The sequence below is a fragment of the Tenrec ecaudatus genome, chromosome 5, assembly GCF_050624435.1.
Source record: "Tenrec ecaudatus isolate mTenEca1 chromosome 5, mTenEca1.hap1, whole genome shotgun sequence".
Lineage (NCBI taxonomy): Eukaryota > Metazoa > Chordata > Mammalia > Afrosoricida > Tenrecidae > Tenrec > Tenrec ecaudatus.
This window is the reverse complement of record NC_134534.1, coordinates 95,275,267-95,291,076: the sequence shown is the minus strand read 5'-3', so window position 1 is coordinate 95,291,076 and position 15,810 is coordinate 95,275,267. Positions and strand designations below refer to the sequence as shown.

Genomic DNA, 15,810 nt, shown 5'->3' with positions numbered 1-15,810 from the left:
GGTCACAGCCACCAGTTACTTCCCTTTCCTCCTCTGCAGGGAGATACATGCACTTTAGTTACTTTCCACAGTCTAGAAAGTCTGAGAGTCACGCTGTTAAAATGGATCGAGTTTGATGCCACAGATGAACCTACCAGAGACTGTTTTTCAGAGAGGTCTTATAACCTCCACAAAACCCAAAGTGACCAATATTGTGACTAGCATGCATCTGGGGACAATCAAAACGTGTGTGCCATCTTCTCCAATTCCAGCAGGAAGAAATATTTTAGGACTTAAGCTTCAAATTGTTCCCCTCATGAAAAGAGATTTCTCTTCCACAGCTTTTCTAACTTCAAGTAGCATTTTCCTTCAAGTCTATAACACAATATGGCAGGCCAATGTGTAAAAACAAAAGGAGCCCTCCTCCCTGAGGTAGACGGACATCAGAAATGTGGGTGAAGGGAGACAGCACAAGGTCTAAGATATGAAAACAGTAATAATTTATCATTTATCCAGGGGCCACGAGGGTGAGAAGGCGGGGGGCGGGGGAAGGAAGGGGAAAAAGAGGAGCTGATAGTAAGGGCACAAGTAGAAAGAAAACGTTTTGAAAATGATGATGGAAACATGTACAAAAGTGCTTGATACAATCGATGTATGGATTCTTAAAAGAGCTGTAAGCAGCCCCAATAAAATGATTTATTAAAAGAGGTGTCCTCAAGAATCTTTGATCTTTTCAAAATATAGGCAAAAAATAAACTATACATTTAGACCTAGAGAAGTCCCAAGATCCTTGAGATGAATTATTTTCTATCCCCTGGGAAATGGGTGAATGATTAACAATACCTGGTGGGTGACTCTTCTCAAAGGTTCGAATTTTATGGAGTACATTCTATTTATTTTTTATCTATATTAGCAACTGTAATTAGATAACTAGGGCCAGAGTTTGTCTAGTAATATCCAACTACATTATTGCAAATAATGTAAATAATACACACTATTAGTGAAATATGGTTTCAAATCAACAGTGAAAACCCTAATAGTAATAATACTAATAATCACCATTACTTCTTTTTATTTTGTGCTATGTACCACTTGGCAGCAATTACTTGCTGGCTCTCAATACCAAAACTATTCCAGTTGTATGTTTTAGGTGAGCACAATGACCAATCAGCTCAGATTACACTTCCAAGTCTCTCCCTCCATCTATCTGTGGGCAGGAAATAGTGAATAGTGGGCATGCCTGAAAACTGTAGATATTTACAGGGAAGGAAGACATATGCATGTCCACCTCTTCCTTTTCTCCTCCCTTGTATCAGAGCAGGGCACGATGGTACTAGGAATGACAAATCTCAATATAAAATGAACCTGAGTTCCCAAAATTATAAAGTGAGTCACTGAAGTAATAGGCTGCCTCCCATGTGAACTGCAAGGCAGGAAACAGCCAGCTTCGATCTTGATTAAGCCACAGTTTCTTTGATCTCATTGAACGCAGTCAACCATTTAGCTAGGTCGTTGGCATAACCACAAACCCTCATGTAATAACCCTACAGAGATATCTCATTGTTTTGTAAGGATGAGGAAACAGAAACCCAGGGAAGTGAAACACTTTGTTGAACATCACAAAGGCACCACGTAACTCGATGCCTTGCTCTGGTTCTTCCTCGTCTTTACTATTACAAACTGCCTTTCACGACAGGGCTCTTTAAATGAACTCTGTTCAGAGTTACGGGTCGAACAAGCTTCAGAAAACTACAACTCTAGTTTGGGTGAATCTGCTGCACAAACCTCTTTCTGATTACTGAAAAGCAAGGGTGTTACTTTGAGCAGTAAGGTGCACCTGACCTGAGCCATTGTAGTTTTCATCACCTCATATCCAGGTGACAGTTGAACACTGAATGAGAAGACCAATGCATTTGAATTGTGGTGCACGTATCATGGACTGCTAAAAGGACCAACTGATCTGTCTTGGAAGAAGCACAAACACAGTGCTCCTTAGAGGCAAGGATGGCAAGACTTCATCTTACATATTTACTTGGTAAAGTGGAAGGGCAGAGAAAAAGAGGAAGGCCTTCAACAACACTGACTGAGAGAGCAGCTGCAATGAGCTCAGGCTCGCCGTGAGGAGGGCACAGGACCTACACCTTGCAGTGCTTCATGCAGTTGTGCAGTCATTAAAGGTCAGAACCAACTCAGCCCCTAACAACAACAACCTTGGGCAAAGATTTTCAATGCCTATAAGGAGATGTTAAATTCTCAATGGTCTTCAGAACACCTTCCTTATTCCCATGAAAAACATCCTGCAAATGTCTCAAAATGACTCCTGTAAATTCGCACAATGTTTACACAGCTTTATTGAATAACTACACAGCTCTGGGGATGTAGTGCCTACACATTGCACTAAGCCCACGGTTAGCAGTTTAAAACCTCAACTCCAAAGGAGAATGATGAGGCTATCCACTCCCACAAAGAATTTGTCTCAGAAATGTACAGGGTCAGTTCTCCTCTGTCTTATAGAGTTGCTAAGTGTCAGAACCAACTCAATGCCAGCAAGTTTGGTTTTGGATATTATTTGCAACTGCCAGTATTTTCCCCGATGGACAAATAATAAATACAACTATGCTACAAGCACAACAACCAAGTGCCAGTGACTCGCAGCAACCATACAAGACAGAGAAGAACTGTGCCCAAGGGTTTCCAAGGCTGTACTCTACTGAAGCAGACAGCCACGTCTTTCTCCTGTGGAGCAGCTGCTGGGTTCCACCTGCTAACCTTTCCGTTAATGTGGAGTACTTATGCACTGAGCCACCAATGTGCCTTACACAAGAAAAACAAACAAGCTACAAGATATTAAAGACATATAGAAACTTTAAATGAGTAAAATTGCTGTGAAAACAAGAAACTGAATAAGCTAGATACTGAACAATAAACTGAATAAGCTAGATACTGGATGATTCCAACTACCGTATATAGTCGTGTATAAACCAAGTTTTTCAGCATATTTTAAATGAAGTTTTTGTGGTAAAAGTAGGTGCCACGGCTGATATTCTGGTTGGCTTATACTCGAATATATATGGTATATAGGACAAAAGAAAAAACTGGTAAAAAAAAGTTTCAAAAATTTCTAAAAGGGTGGTTTACTAAGGGTTTCGAGTGGAAGTTGGGTGAACAGGTGAAGCACCAGACATTTTAGTTAAACTGTATGACACGAGAAAAGTAGACACACATCATGTGCTTGTCAAACTTTACGATGGTAGGAACAAAACATCGGCCATAATGGAAATGATGGATCTAGTGTAATTTTTCTGTGAACCTAAAACTGCTTTACAAAACTGGTCTACAAAAAACATTTTCTTAGGGCACGGCCCCAATCCCAACTACATGGACTGCCACCCTTCCTCCAGAAGAATTCACTTCAGAGGACAGCACTGACGCTGCAGCTCAGGAGAAGGACGTGTCTGATCAGAGCACACAGGAGCAAATGAAGGAGGAGGACGAGTGAGTGGAGCACATCCTGACCCTCCAACCCTGGAGGACAATATCCCCGCTCAAAACAGCCAATGCACAGAGATGACCATATGGCTGGCCCACTATGAGACACGACGTCCCTAACTGACTCATGGCCCTACGGGGGGAACAACACTGGAGATACGGAGTCTGGATTGGCCCAGTCTGACCCCACCACACCGAGGCAAAATACTAAGGGTATGTGGCAGAGCAGGGGTGGGAGCAGAGCAGGGAGGTCCCGAGGGAGTGCAAAGGATAGACTTTGGGGTCAGGATGTGGCGCCCCATAAGACTCAACTGGAAGACACTCCTAGAAGTCAACAAACAGACCTTGAATATTTACAGTTTTCTTTTTTAATATTTATTTATAAATTTATTTATTTATTGGGGGTCATTGGTTTTTTGTCGTTGTTTTGTTTTCTTTTGTCACTTTGTGTTGCTATGTCTGGTTTTTTTGTGCATATTATCATCTTTCCAGGTCTGGCTAGATAAGATAGTCTGGATGAACAGTCTGGAGGAGCAAACGACGGGACCTATGGTTCTGGGGGGGCCATGGGAGAGGTGGAGGTACAGGATAGGAGATAGTAACAACAAATGGACCAAAATCAGTGGCACGGAGGGTGTGAGAAGCCTGGTAGGGATTGATCAAGGGCAATGTAACAGAGAAATTACTGAAACCCACATGAAAGCTGAGCATTACAGTGGGACAAGAAAGTAAAAGGAAATAAAGGAAAGAAATATGAGGAAAAGGGAATTTATAGAGGTCTAAATACAGGTATGTACATATGTAAATATTTATATATGATGATGGGGAAATAGATCTACGTGCATATATTTATAGGCTTATTATTAAGGCAGCAGATGGACATTGGGTCTCCACTCAAGTACTTCCTCAACAACACTTTGTTCTATTAAATTGGCATTCCATAATGTATACCTTCCCAGCACAATCTCTGAAGACTAAGTGGGTATATAAACAAATGTGGTGAAGAAAGCTGATGGTGCCCAGCTATCAAAAGATATAGCATCTGGGGTCTTAAAGGCTTGAAGGTAAACAAGTGGTAATCTAGCTCAAAGCAACAAATCCCACAAGGAAGAAGCACACCAGCCTGTGTGACCACAAGGTGTTGAAGGGATGAGGTATCGAGCATCAAAGAACAAAAAATCATATCATTGGAAATGAGGCGGAATGCAGATTGGGGGCCCAAAGCCCACCTGTAGGCATTCCCTTACAGAAGAGAGGTGGGGAGGAGATGAGCCAGTCAGGGTGCAGTGTAGCATCGATGAAACACACAATTTTCCTCTAGTTGTTAAATGCTTCTAGAGGTTCACCACTATCATGATCCCAATTCTACCTTACAAATCCAGCTAGACCAGAGGATCTACACTGGTACAGATAGGAACAGGAAACACAGGGAATCCAGGACAGATGATCCTTTCAGGACCAGTGGTGAGAGTGGCAATACCGGAGGGTAAGAGTGAAGGTGGGATAGAAAGAGGTAACCAATTATAAGGATCTACTTATAACCTCCTCCCTTGGGGGCGGACAACAGTAAAGTGGGTGCAGGGAGACATCAGACAGGGAAAGATATGACAAAATAATAATTTTGTAAATTATCAAGGGTTCATGAGGGATGGGAAAAAATGAGGAGCTGATACCAAGGGCTTAAGTAGAAAGTAAATGTTTTGAGAATGATGAGGGCAACAAATGTACAAATGAGCTTAATATACAATGGATGGATGTATGGATTGTGATAAGAGTTGTATGAGCACCCAGTAAAATGACTTAAAAAATATTTTTTCTTCAAAGATCCTCTTTTTCCAGAAAAATAAAAGTATATAAAAATCAGAACTTTCAGAGTAGGCTTCAAAAAAAGAAAACCCAACACAAATAAAACCAAACTAACGGCCATGGAGTCGATTCTGACTCACAGCAACACTGCAAGACAGAGTAGAAACGGTCCCTGTCAGTTTCTGAGCTGGTAACTCCTTATGGAAATAGAAAGCCTCGTCTGTTTCCCACTGAGTGGGCTGATGAATTCAAGCTATGGACCTTGAGGTTAGCAGTCTGAGACATACCCGAATAGCAACCAGGGCTCTGGAGGCCTTCAGCATGGGGCTACTATTTCCTGCTTAAGCTAACAGACTGACAAATGCTCTGTTTTTATGGGGAAAAAGAATATTTCCTTGCTTTGATAAATAATCTGTGTGGAGCTAACTGCCCATGGGTGGGTAAGTTCCTGATGCTCAAGGCTGAACTAAGGCCACAGAAAGATTGTCACTCAGCTCTTTTAGGAAAATTACCTAAAACTCTTACCACTTTTTTTGCAAATCCCCCCTCTCTAAATTTCTTTGGACTCAAATAATCTGGAATAGAATTAATTACCTGGAAGTCATTCGAAAAATGCATATTGTCGAGTGCTTTTCCATTCCAGTAAGTATAACAGGCATTATCAAGATGGTGTTGGTTTCCCATTCTATGGACAACCGAGTCTCAGGGAAATCAACTTTCTCAACACATACAATGAGCTGGTCTTATTCTAAATTAACAGAAAGGTATGTCATGTGGTCAAGGATTAACAAGGAGTGACAGTCTTTAATCAACATTAAAATCTCCTCAAAGGAATGTTCCTGGCATGAAGGAGGAAAAGGGTACACAGTTACTGAGACCCTAAAGCAGTGGTTTTCAACCTGTGGGTTACAACCCCTTTGGGGGTTGAACGACCTTTTCACAGGGGTCGTCTGATTTATAACAGTAGCAAAATTACAGTTATGAAGTAGCAACGAAAATAACTTTATGGTTGGGGGCGTCACCACAACATGAGGAACTGTATTAAAGGGCCGCGGCATTAGGAAGATTGAGAACCACTGCCCTAGAGGACCTAAAGCACTTAAGGGGATCCTTCAATTCTCAAAGTCTAAGGGTGGAAGAGCTATATTGTGAAAGGTGAGGACAAAAAAACTACATCTACATAAACCACTCTTGGAAATAAAACTAACTTACTTCAGCTCAGCAGTCAGTAGTACTTTTGAAAGCAGGCACCAGCTGAACTGAGGAGGCGTTCCTTTTCCTGAAAGCCTGTATGTGAAGACATAGCAGATCCTTACCCCCAAACACTGCTCTCCTTTAGGGGAAGCCCTCTGGCCTGAACAACTGAAGGAGCTATCTATCACCTTTCTGGTACTTACTAACTCCTGAGGGAGAGGCAGGAAAATTAATTCTGAGAGCCAAAAGAGAATCAACTTTGGGGCTACCTGATGGGTCTCACTAACGAGTCGGTTCTGACTCATACAAAAAGAAAAACACAACCTCACTTCTATCAAGTCAACTGCTATATACAGTTTGCAAGACTGTTAAGTCTCTCCGGGAGCTGAGAGCCTCACCTTTCTCCCTCAGAGCAGCTGATAGGTTTGAACTGCAGACCCTGAAGTTAGCAATCAAATGTCTAACTGGTAACGAACGCCACCAGGGCTCCATACAATGCCATCAGGTTTGGGGCTGTTTCCCCTATCAGAAAAGGGCATTAGAGAGGAATGTAACCAACTTGCTTCCAAAAGGAAATGATTGCAAAGCAAGGGTGGTATAAAACCGGACAGGGCAAGAGATGACAAAATAACAATCTCTAAATTATCAAGGGCTCATGAGGGAGGGGGAGTGGGGAGGGAGGGGGAAAAAGAGGACCTGATGCAAAGGGCTTAAGTGGAGAGCAAATGCTTTGAAAATGATTAGGGCAAAGAATGTACGGATGTGCTTTATACAATTGATGTATGCATATGTATGGATTGTGATAAGAGTTGTATGAGCCCCTAATAAAATGTAAAAAAAAACTTATAGATTGACAACAATTACATTAACAGACTGTGGAATCCAATCATTCATCATCTTGACATTTCTGTAACTATTAATCACTCTTTCTCTCTCCTAGGAGTCCTGGTGGTACAGGGGATTACTTACTTGTGAAGGTCAGCAGTTCAAAATCACCAGCAGCTCCAAGGGAAAAAGATGAGACTTTCTACTCCATAAAGAGTTACAGTCTTGGAAACCCACAGGGCAGCTCTACTCTGTCCTATAGGGTCACTAAGAGTAAGAATCGACTCGATGGCAATGAGTTTTTTTCCCCCTCTCCTGCCTACCATGGTGGTTTCCACTAATAAGATTTGTTCTTTATACATTCATGTTCTCTTACCTTTTATATACATGAGGTCATATAATACTTGAAAAAAGTTCAACTGGTTCTATCCACTGCGGTAGATAGATATATTTACAAGTACCTGCTTAGTGGAGGGGCAGTGTCATGGGGCATCCAGTTACTCAGCATAATAAACTGGGATCATCTCAATTTAATCTACAGTGCCCTGGGAACTTAAAAACTGAGTAGTAGCCAACCAAGGCACAACTGACCTACATCTGCCAGGAACGACAGAGGATGGGGATTCGCTCACAGGATGAAGATGTTGAATGTGGGGTAATGGCCTCCACAAACAACTGTCTCCTTTACCCTGAGACCAGAAGAATCTGATGGTGCTCAGCTACCATTCCACCAAAGAATCCTGGATTACAAAGGACAAAGCACAGAGCATAGAATTTCAAATTCTCATGGACTCCAGACTTCCTGGACCATGAAGGTTGGGTGAACCTCTGAAGCTATTGTCCTGAGATAATCTTTAAGTCATAAACAAAAAAAAAAAAAAAAATTCCCAAAGTCTTCTTAAAACCAAGCCACAGGTTATGCTTAGCTGGAAAAAAAAGAAAGGTCATGCTCTTTGACAGCTAGTTTGAGAGATGAGAGAAGACCCGTCCGTAGCAGTGAATTTATGTTGATGGAGGAAGAATTCACTCAGAAAAGGGTGGTGAGATTGGCTACACTACCCAAAGCATGTCATCACTAAGCGGATGTGGAGAAACTGTGGAAATGCTGGACTGCTGTGTGTTTCCAACAACAAAATTAAACATATTTACAACAGGAAACAAACTATGGGTGCACAGGCGTCCTGCTGGTCCGAGTTCTTCCAAAAGAAAATGTAGCGCGTCAGCAACTGCAGGCATTACATGCTATAACTAGACTCATTGTACCATCGAGGAAACAAGCTTCGAGAAGCAGCCGATCACTTGCTAAAGGTCACCTAGCTGAAAGTGGTTAAGGTAAGCTAAGCAATCGAAAACAGAGAAGTCAGCTGGGGCTCTACGCAAATCCAAGTATCCTCTCTGTCATCACCTTGGCATGTCTTTACTTCCAGAACTGCCAAATGAGGAGTTGTTTATAGCATTTTCCCCCTGCAAAAAAAAAAACAAAAAAACCCAGAGAGAGAGTAACTCCCCCATTACCACTTTGAGATAAGCTTTATGAAGAAATTGGGGGCAGGTGGAGGAGAGGGTAAGTCTCTCTGACCCATTCCTAAAAGCCCAAAGGAAGTAGGCGAAAACCAAAGATTCAGCTAGGCAGTGACTCCTGTAACAATGGTGTCAGCCATGGTTGCTTGCTGTACACTTAAATGACAAAGGATGCCAATACTGTGGCTAACAGCCCAGTCATTGAACCTATTCACAAGCTGAGTATATCACACCATTCTTTAAAAAGTACAATGGCTCTGTGTTTCTTTATTAGGAAATTATAATTTTAATGAGGAGTAATTGGGAAATTATTTTTGTGACTCAGATACACAAATATACTTGAAGTATTTTTGCGTTTTAAAAGTTCTGCTGTTAAAGCTGCTTATTTGTGAGGTATCATATACTAATATTTTTTTTTTTCATGTTGGAAGATGTGGCACCCAACACTAACAGCACAAAGCATCTACATTAAGCGGGTGTTGGGGCTTGATTAAAACACACTTCACTGAGCCACAGGTACATTCACTTCTTGTCTAACTCCAAAAAGCACGATTTCAAAGACACTCTTTAAATTCCCCCTGGCCACTATCCTGTGGTTTACTCCACTTTGTCTTTGGAAGGGTGGGAGGTGGGGGTGGCTTTTAAATGTTTTCCCCCTAAATACAATCATTTAATTTTTACATAAGAACATTTAAAAATAAATTTTCACAGTACAGCTGCCATTTGGGCAGGGAAGCCACCACACAGAGTCTTAAAGATCAGATGTAGCCCTTCAGCCCTGGCACTGAGCACGGCCCGCAGCCATGCAAGAGTGATTTGCCATGCCTCAGAAGAGACAGGAAATAGAATTTATCTTCCTCTAATAACCTGCCTCCTCCCTTTCCTCCTGATCATGGTCCATCTGGCCCCAGGGTTGAAATGGGGAGGTTGGCACTCACAGAATGTCCAAAGAGGAAACAAGGTGGGCACAAAACACCCAGGATTCCTGACTTCCCTGAAACAAGCATGTCTGGGGCCCACACATTTTAAGGCAGCCACAGAAACAGAAGGTGAAAGACCACAACACAGGTCATCATATATCAAGCAAAGATTTCAACCAAGATATGCCAGGGGTGTCTGAGAAAACAACAGGGTGGCGAGCTTGTGACCCCATAACCACCTGGCCTGAAGAGGAAACAAAGGGCTTTCCAGAGTCTCCCCTCAGCTTTCTGCAACAAGGCACAACTTCCTGAGCCAATTGATTCCAGCCCAGTCTTGCTCACCACCACCACCCTCACCCCTTCTTTTTCCTACTGAGCCTGTACACTCCCACACACAGTCTAGCACTAGAGAAGCTACCAGAGGAGAAGCTACCTACTGGCCAATCAGCTCTAAGCAATAGCTTCTCTCCACCTACTTCTAAACACAACCTCACATATTCTGGAGAAATGTCGTGGGAATAAGGCGGTAATAATTTCAAACTTTTATTTCCCACCCAAGGGCATGATACCTCAGCAGTTAGATATTCTGTCTCCAGGTAGCACAGCTTCTCAAAAGAAAAAGAAATACACACCGCTGTGGAGCAAAGGGCAGCCAGGCTTCCTCAAGAAATACACATATACTCCTTGATTCTCTTATTTGCCACTCAATCTAATATACCCATCCATTGCCACTGGTGGACTGTGACTCAGGATAGAGTAGAGCTACTCCTTAGGTTTGTCTAAACCATAAATCTTCATGGGAGCAGCTGGTGGGTTTGACCAACTGACCATCTAGACACTAGCAAATCCTGAGCAGCAATAGCTAAATGGGGCTGGGATGGGTGTGGGGAACAGAAGGATTTCTCCCAAGATGTCCCCTTCAAATATATGCCAAACTTAGCTGCTTGTAAATGACTACACACTTGGAGGTCATCAGAAGTAGATCAGGAGTCATTCTCCCTAAGGGTTATCAGCCATCTAGAGCAACAAGTAGTAGGGTCCACTCCCTTCTGATAAGGACAGTAGTTCACTGTTTCCTTGTAGTAGTCCCCAGAGAGGTCAAGCCCACCCAAGGGTGGCCAAGATTAGGCCACCATCATGAATCTAGGGTCCGCCCTTCCTGTCACATGTATGCCTCTAGTCCTTCCCCTTCCTATCATGTGTACAGCCCTAGCTCATCCCCTTCCTATTACGCCTATACCTAATATACATCCCCTTCTTATGATGTATATGCCTATTGTACTGCCCCTTCCTGTGACGTGTGGTTACCTGTAATCACGCCCCCCTAAGTAGATATAATCCTTGGTTAGCAATAAACGGGGTCCTCCGCCCCACCTCTCCTCGGCCCACACTGTGCATGGACCTGGCTGGTAAGATCATGGCCATCCAGGAGGTGAGCATGCTACCATGAATTGTGTCTGACTCCATTATTTGACTCTCTCTTCTATCTCTCATGCTCTCTATGACATTACTATAATCTTTATATATCTCAACCGTACAATTGCACTCATCAAACCCGTGATTAGTGACGGGCCCTGGCATCCCATCCAACCGCAAATGGGTGGTGGTTTTGTAACCACTAGAGGTAGATTAGGAATGAGATAGTTTGTGATCCAGAGCACTTGAATTCAGGATGTTAACAGGTTCATGATTTGTGAATACAAAGAGGCTCTTTGGCTATATCTGGTGAAGGTACCCATGGTTATTGAAGTCTAACCTAGTTCTGATCAAATAAGATCTCGCCCAGGAACCCATGTATCTATAACGTACACACACACACACACACACACACACTCAAATACTAGTTGCATGCTGACGTCAGCAAGTGCTCGTAGGTGGGCAGATGGAGAAACACTCTCCTGAAAGCAGTGACACTACACACCCATAGAGCAAGCGGAAGACTGCGAGGAGGAAGAGGAGGAGTGCAATCTCAGCCACAACAAAACGGTCTGTGGTCACAAGACGTGCAGATCTCCCAGTTGTTAGCTTCTTCCTTCTCACAGTCCAGCTTACCTGAGCAAAGGAAGAGGTAAAGCTGATCTCTTACCAGCCCTCTCTTCTAAAACTGTGTAACTACCAAAGGCAAATGAACAAACAAAAAGGAACAACTGTCATAAGCAAGAACCCCACACTAGTAACGCGCCTCCTCACGTGTGCATCTGACGACAGTGTGCACTTTCACTGGTGGTGAACAAGAGGGCTCGGACCCACATCCTGGGTCTTGCACTGGACAAAGACCCGCCATCATCAGAGCCCTATTTTAAGAGGAATGGTCCTAAGGAAAGTGAGACAATCCTTCATATCTTTTTGCAAATGCAGATGCAGTATAAAGGTTTAATAGGGCAGAGAAAAGTAAGAGTTTCTGAAAGCATCTAGCCAAAAATTGCATTTGTTTGCCTGCTACGTAAAGCCTTTCTATTTGATAGGCCTTCAGATCACTTTCATACTCAATGACACAAGTACAGCACAGACCCTTGTCTACCTGGCAATTTCTCAACCTATCTTATTAGATGCCACCATGAAACACAGACATCATTCAAGAAGCCAAATGGCAGGAAAGTGTCTTAACCGCTGGATTTTGCATATAACACATTAAAAACCCTAGTGTATAAACACATTTAAAGTATAGCCAGGGCCACCCCCCCCCAACCAGATGACAGTAAGGTGGAAAAATTGTAATGAGAACACCAAGTCTATGAAACATAACATACAGACACCAAATAGGTGACAGGGTCAGAGAGGCAGTTCCAACAGGCCTTGTCTGCAACACTACTGAAACGGCCCCTGCGCGCCCAGCGCCTGAAGCCACCTGCCTTACCTCCTGGGACAGGAAAGGAATGACTTGTGCACAGATTGCATTCAGCCTCTTGACGATCTCTGCCTGCAAAAAAAAAAGAAAGAAGAAGAGAGCAATAAGAACAACAGTCACAGCTGGTTACAGAGCCCCCAAATATTAGCAGGAGCATATCAAAACCCACTTTACATTCTGGCTGGAGTATTTTCTGAGGAGGAGGGAAAACGATGTCATCAGTAAGCCCATTAAAAGGAGGCAGTGACAACAGTGCCACATTAACAGCACAATTTATTAACCAGTTTCCATCTGACAAAGTTAACCTTCAAGCACCAGGACAACATAAAAAGGAGCTTCATTTTCAGGACTGGACGTCAATTTCCAAAAGCTTTCAAACACAACTCTTGTCCATTCCAATTTGCTTTTGCATAAAATCTTAAGTCTTTAGGGTTTAGATAATAAAAATACCTTCATCTTTACATCCCAACATCTCTCAGCTAAATGACTCATTAGATATCTGTGTGATAACCTGTACATGTGGCCTCTGCTTTAAAAGTCACTACTGGGATTTTACATTCACATCCCTCACCTCCCAAACCAAATGAGTTGATTAATTCATATTCTCAGTTGTACAACTATTGAGGCACAGGATGCTTTCTTTAACTGTACGGATTTTCCTGGGTTAACAATGTACAGCTATTCCCCAGGTTACCAATGTCCATCTACCTTAATGGTAACTCCCCCACTTGCCCTTTAATGATGTATAAATTTGCCTCAGTTTAAAAGACTAAATCAAGCAACACCAAACAAATTCCTCCACACAATCACCTTCACTTACAGCCTATTCACCTTTTAAATCATGGGAAAGGCTTCAAGCCTTTTTCTTGCACTAAAGTAAGATTAAATAAAATAAGAACCATATGCACCTATTCTGACTTACCTATAAATTCCACTTAAAGACTGAAAGACACAGGGATATATCTTGTTCTCCTTCATAATCCGGGGAAATTGCCAGCACCAAGAGTCATAATACGCTGGACAGTTACTGAACTTACCAGAAAGCAATTTGTATGCATATAGATTAACCTTAGGAACTTTTAATTATCTTTGTACTATAGCACTGCAAAAGTCCCAACCATGGCAGATATTAGGAAATATGGGATTTTAACCAACAGGACAACTCTACATTACCTTTCAAAAACAAACAAAAAAACAAACCACCAACCACTACAGGTTTTCTTTGAGGACCTAGTAGGCATACAGTCACCAATGGTTTGTCTTTTCAGGAGGCATTTTACATCCTTGTGATCTGGGAACACGGGCATACAAGGAGCTTGCATTGTCATGAAGGGTGTAAAAAGCAGAGGTGAGGAGTGCTGAGAGGCAGAAAAAGTAAAACAATTACTAGTCCTGAGACATTCTTAAAATAAATTCCACCCAGGGTCAGTTCCTCATTTTACAAGAGGACAAAAAATCTCTTTTTTTTTCTTGCTAAGTCATTACCAGAATGACAGCAGCACTCTACTTGTGCAATCTAGGCTTCCTTCTTTCATCAGCAACCCTTTTGACTTTGGAGCTATGCAATCTTTTTTAAATGCCAGCACCTTAAAAACTTTGCCAGCCAAATGCAAACACAAATTCCACCATGTAGTTTCCAAACCGAAGCTTTCCGGTCCTGCCTGCATTCCTGACAGGATGGACAAAAACCCGGCACCAGTGAACATCAGTGAATAAGGACCCAACTGTGCTGACCTGATTTAATTTACTACACCAGCCCAGCGGAGCATTTAGCCATCTTTTAAGAATGCTTAAACCACCATGAAAAGCTGCAGTGGGAATCACCAAACCGCTCTCCACCTGGACCAACATACATACCACAGTGGTTATGGGGGTGAAATTCCAGGGTGAGCTAAGAAAATAGAGTAGCATTCACCAGGCTGAAAGCACTGTCTCAAAGGCATTTGGTTGTTAAGCTTTTAGTACGGAGTGGTGGAAGGGGAGAGAATAAAAGATAATGAGACACTTTGGGGCAGACCAAACTGATGATTCTAATGCTTAGAACCATCTGCCAAGCATATTTTCCTCATTATGTTGTTTACATAAATAAAATAGTCCCTTGCTATGAGGGCTGAAAAAATGTGTGGGCACATAAGAAAACTGAGCTCTTTATAGTTTGCCTACATGATCGCGGTGATAAAAAAGTGCTCTATGGAAACTCAACTTGTCTGGCAAAATGAGACCCAAAGGGTGTCTGCACCTTCATTTTGGACCTGAACTATTTTAAGCCTGAGCAACTACTAGCAGAGAAGGAAGGAAAAAAAGAGTCAACATTTTCTGAAAATTAAAATTTAATGCGGTGAGTCTCTGTTTTCCTGATTCATGGTATGTTCACAAACATATACCGGAAAGGGAGGGAGGAAGTCTTATTAACATTTTTTAAGGTCACCTTTTGTTTAAAGGACTTCTTAATATCTTTAAGTTGTCATGCCAATGGATGTTCATGGTCAGGTTCATTGGCAGCCAGTGGTATAAGGGGGTATGTGTGTGTGTGTGTATGTGTTTATGTGTGCGTGTTTGTATAAAGTTATTTCATAACATTAAGTAGGTCATTCTTCACTTTGAAAGCTGTGTACGTGTGTGTGATGTGATTTCATGAAATTAAGCAGGTCATTCCTCACTTTGAAAGCTAAAGTTGCCTCGGAACCACCTCGGCTTCCATGGTCATCTAATTTCCCTTCTCTTCTCCCATAGGGTCCAGCTTGAGGGAAGCATCATTTATTTACAGGCCTTTCCACTGGGTTTCAGTGATCAGCCAATAATATTGTGGACACACACTTCTAATGGCCTATGTTTTGAAAGTGAGTCTAATCTAATGGCGTGGGGCACAAACTCTTTTTCCAGCACAGCCATTAAAGGATGTAGGTTATTGCTGTTGTCACCATTGATATTTGTCATTGTAATGTAATTAGGGCCCTAAAATGATGCATTACAGCCTTTGGCACAGCTTCTATTAAAATCTTTTCTTCTGCTCACTGAACTGCGACCTGCTTTCTGATGAATAACAGACAGACAGCTTTAGGGTAAGGAGCAGATTCATCAAAGAAGTATTTTTCAGCTTTGAGGAAAAGGGGAGGGGGAGGGAAGGCAACCCAGGAGGAAAAGCACGTGGGGAGGAAAAGCCACACACATTTGAATTTCATCTGACCACTTGAAATTCTGATTGCATCTGATGAATCTTGCTTAGAC

At 42.3% G+C, this 15,810-nt stretch overlaps 1 protein-coding gene across 8 annotated transcripts in view; it reads right to left on the bottom strand.

Moving 5' to 3' along the window:
• LOC142448177 (transducin-like enhancer protein 4) overlaps positions 1–15,810 on the bottom strand; it is a 174,439-nt gene that overhangs the window by 119,160 nt on the left and 39,469 nt on the right. For all 8 annotated transcript variants that reach the window (XM_075549762.1, XM_075549763.1, XM_075549766.1 and 5 more), the window contains exon 5: positions 12,592–12,654. In XM_075549762.1, the coding sequence (XP_075405877.1) occupies positions 12,592–12,654 (63 nt within the window). The remainder of the gene's footprint in view (positions 1–12,591; positions 12,655–15,810) is intronic.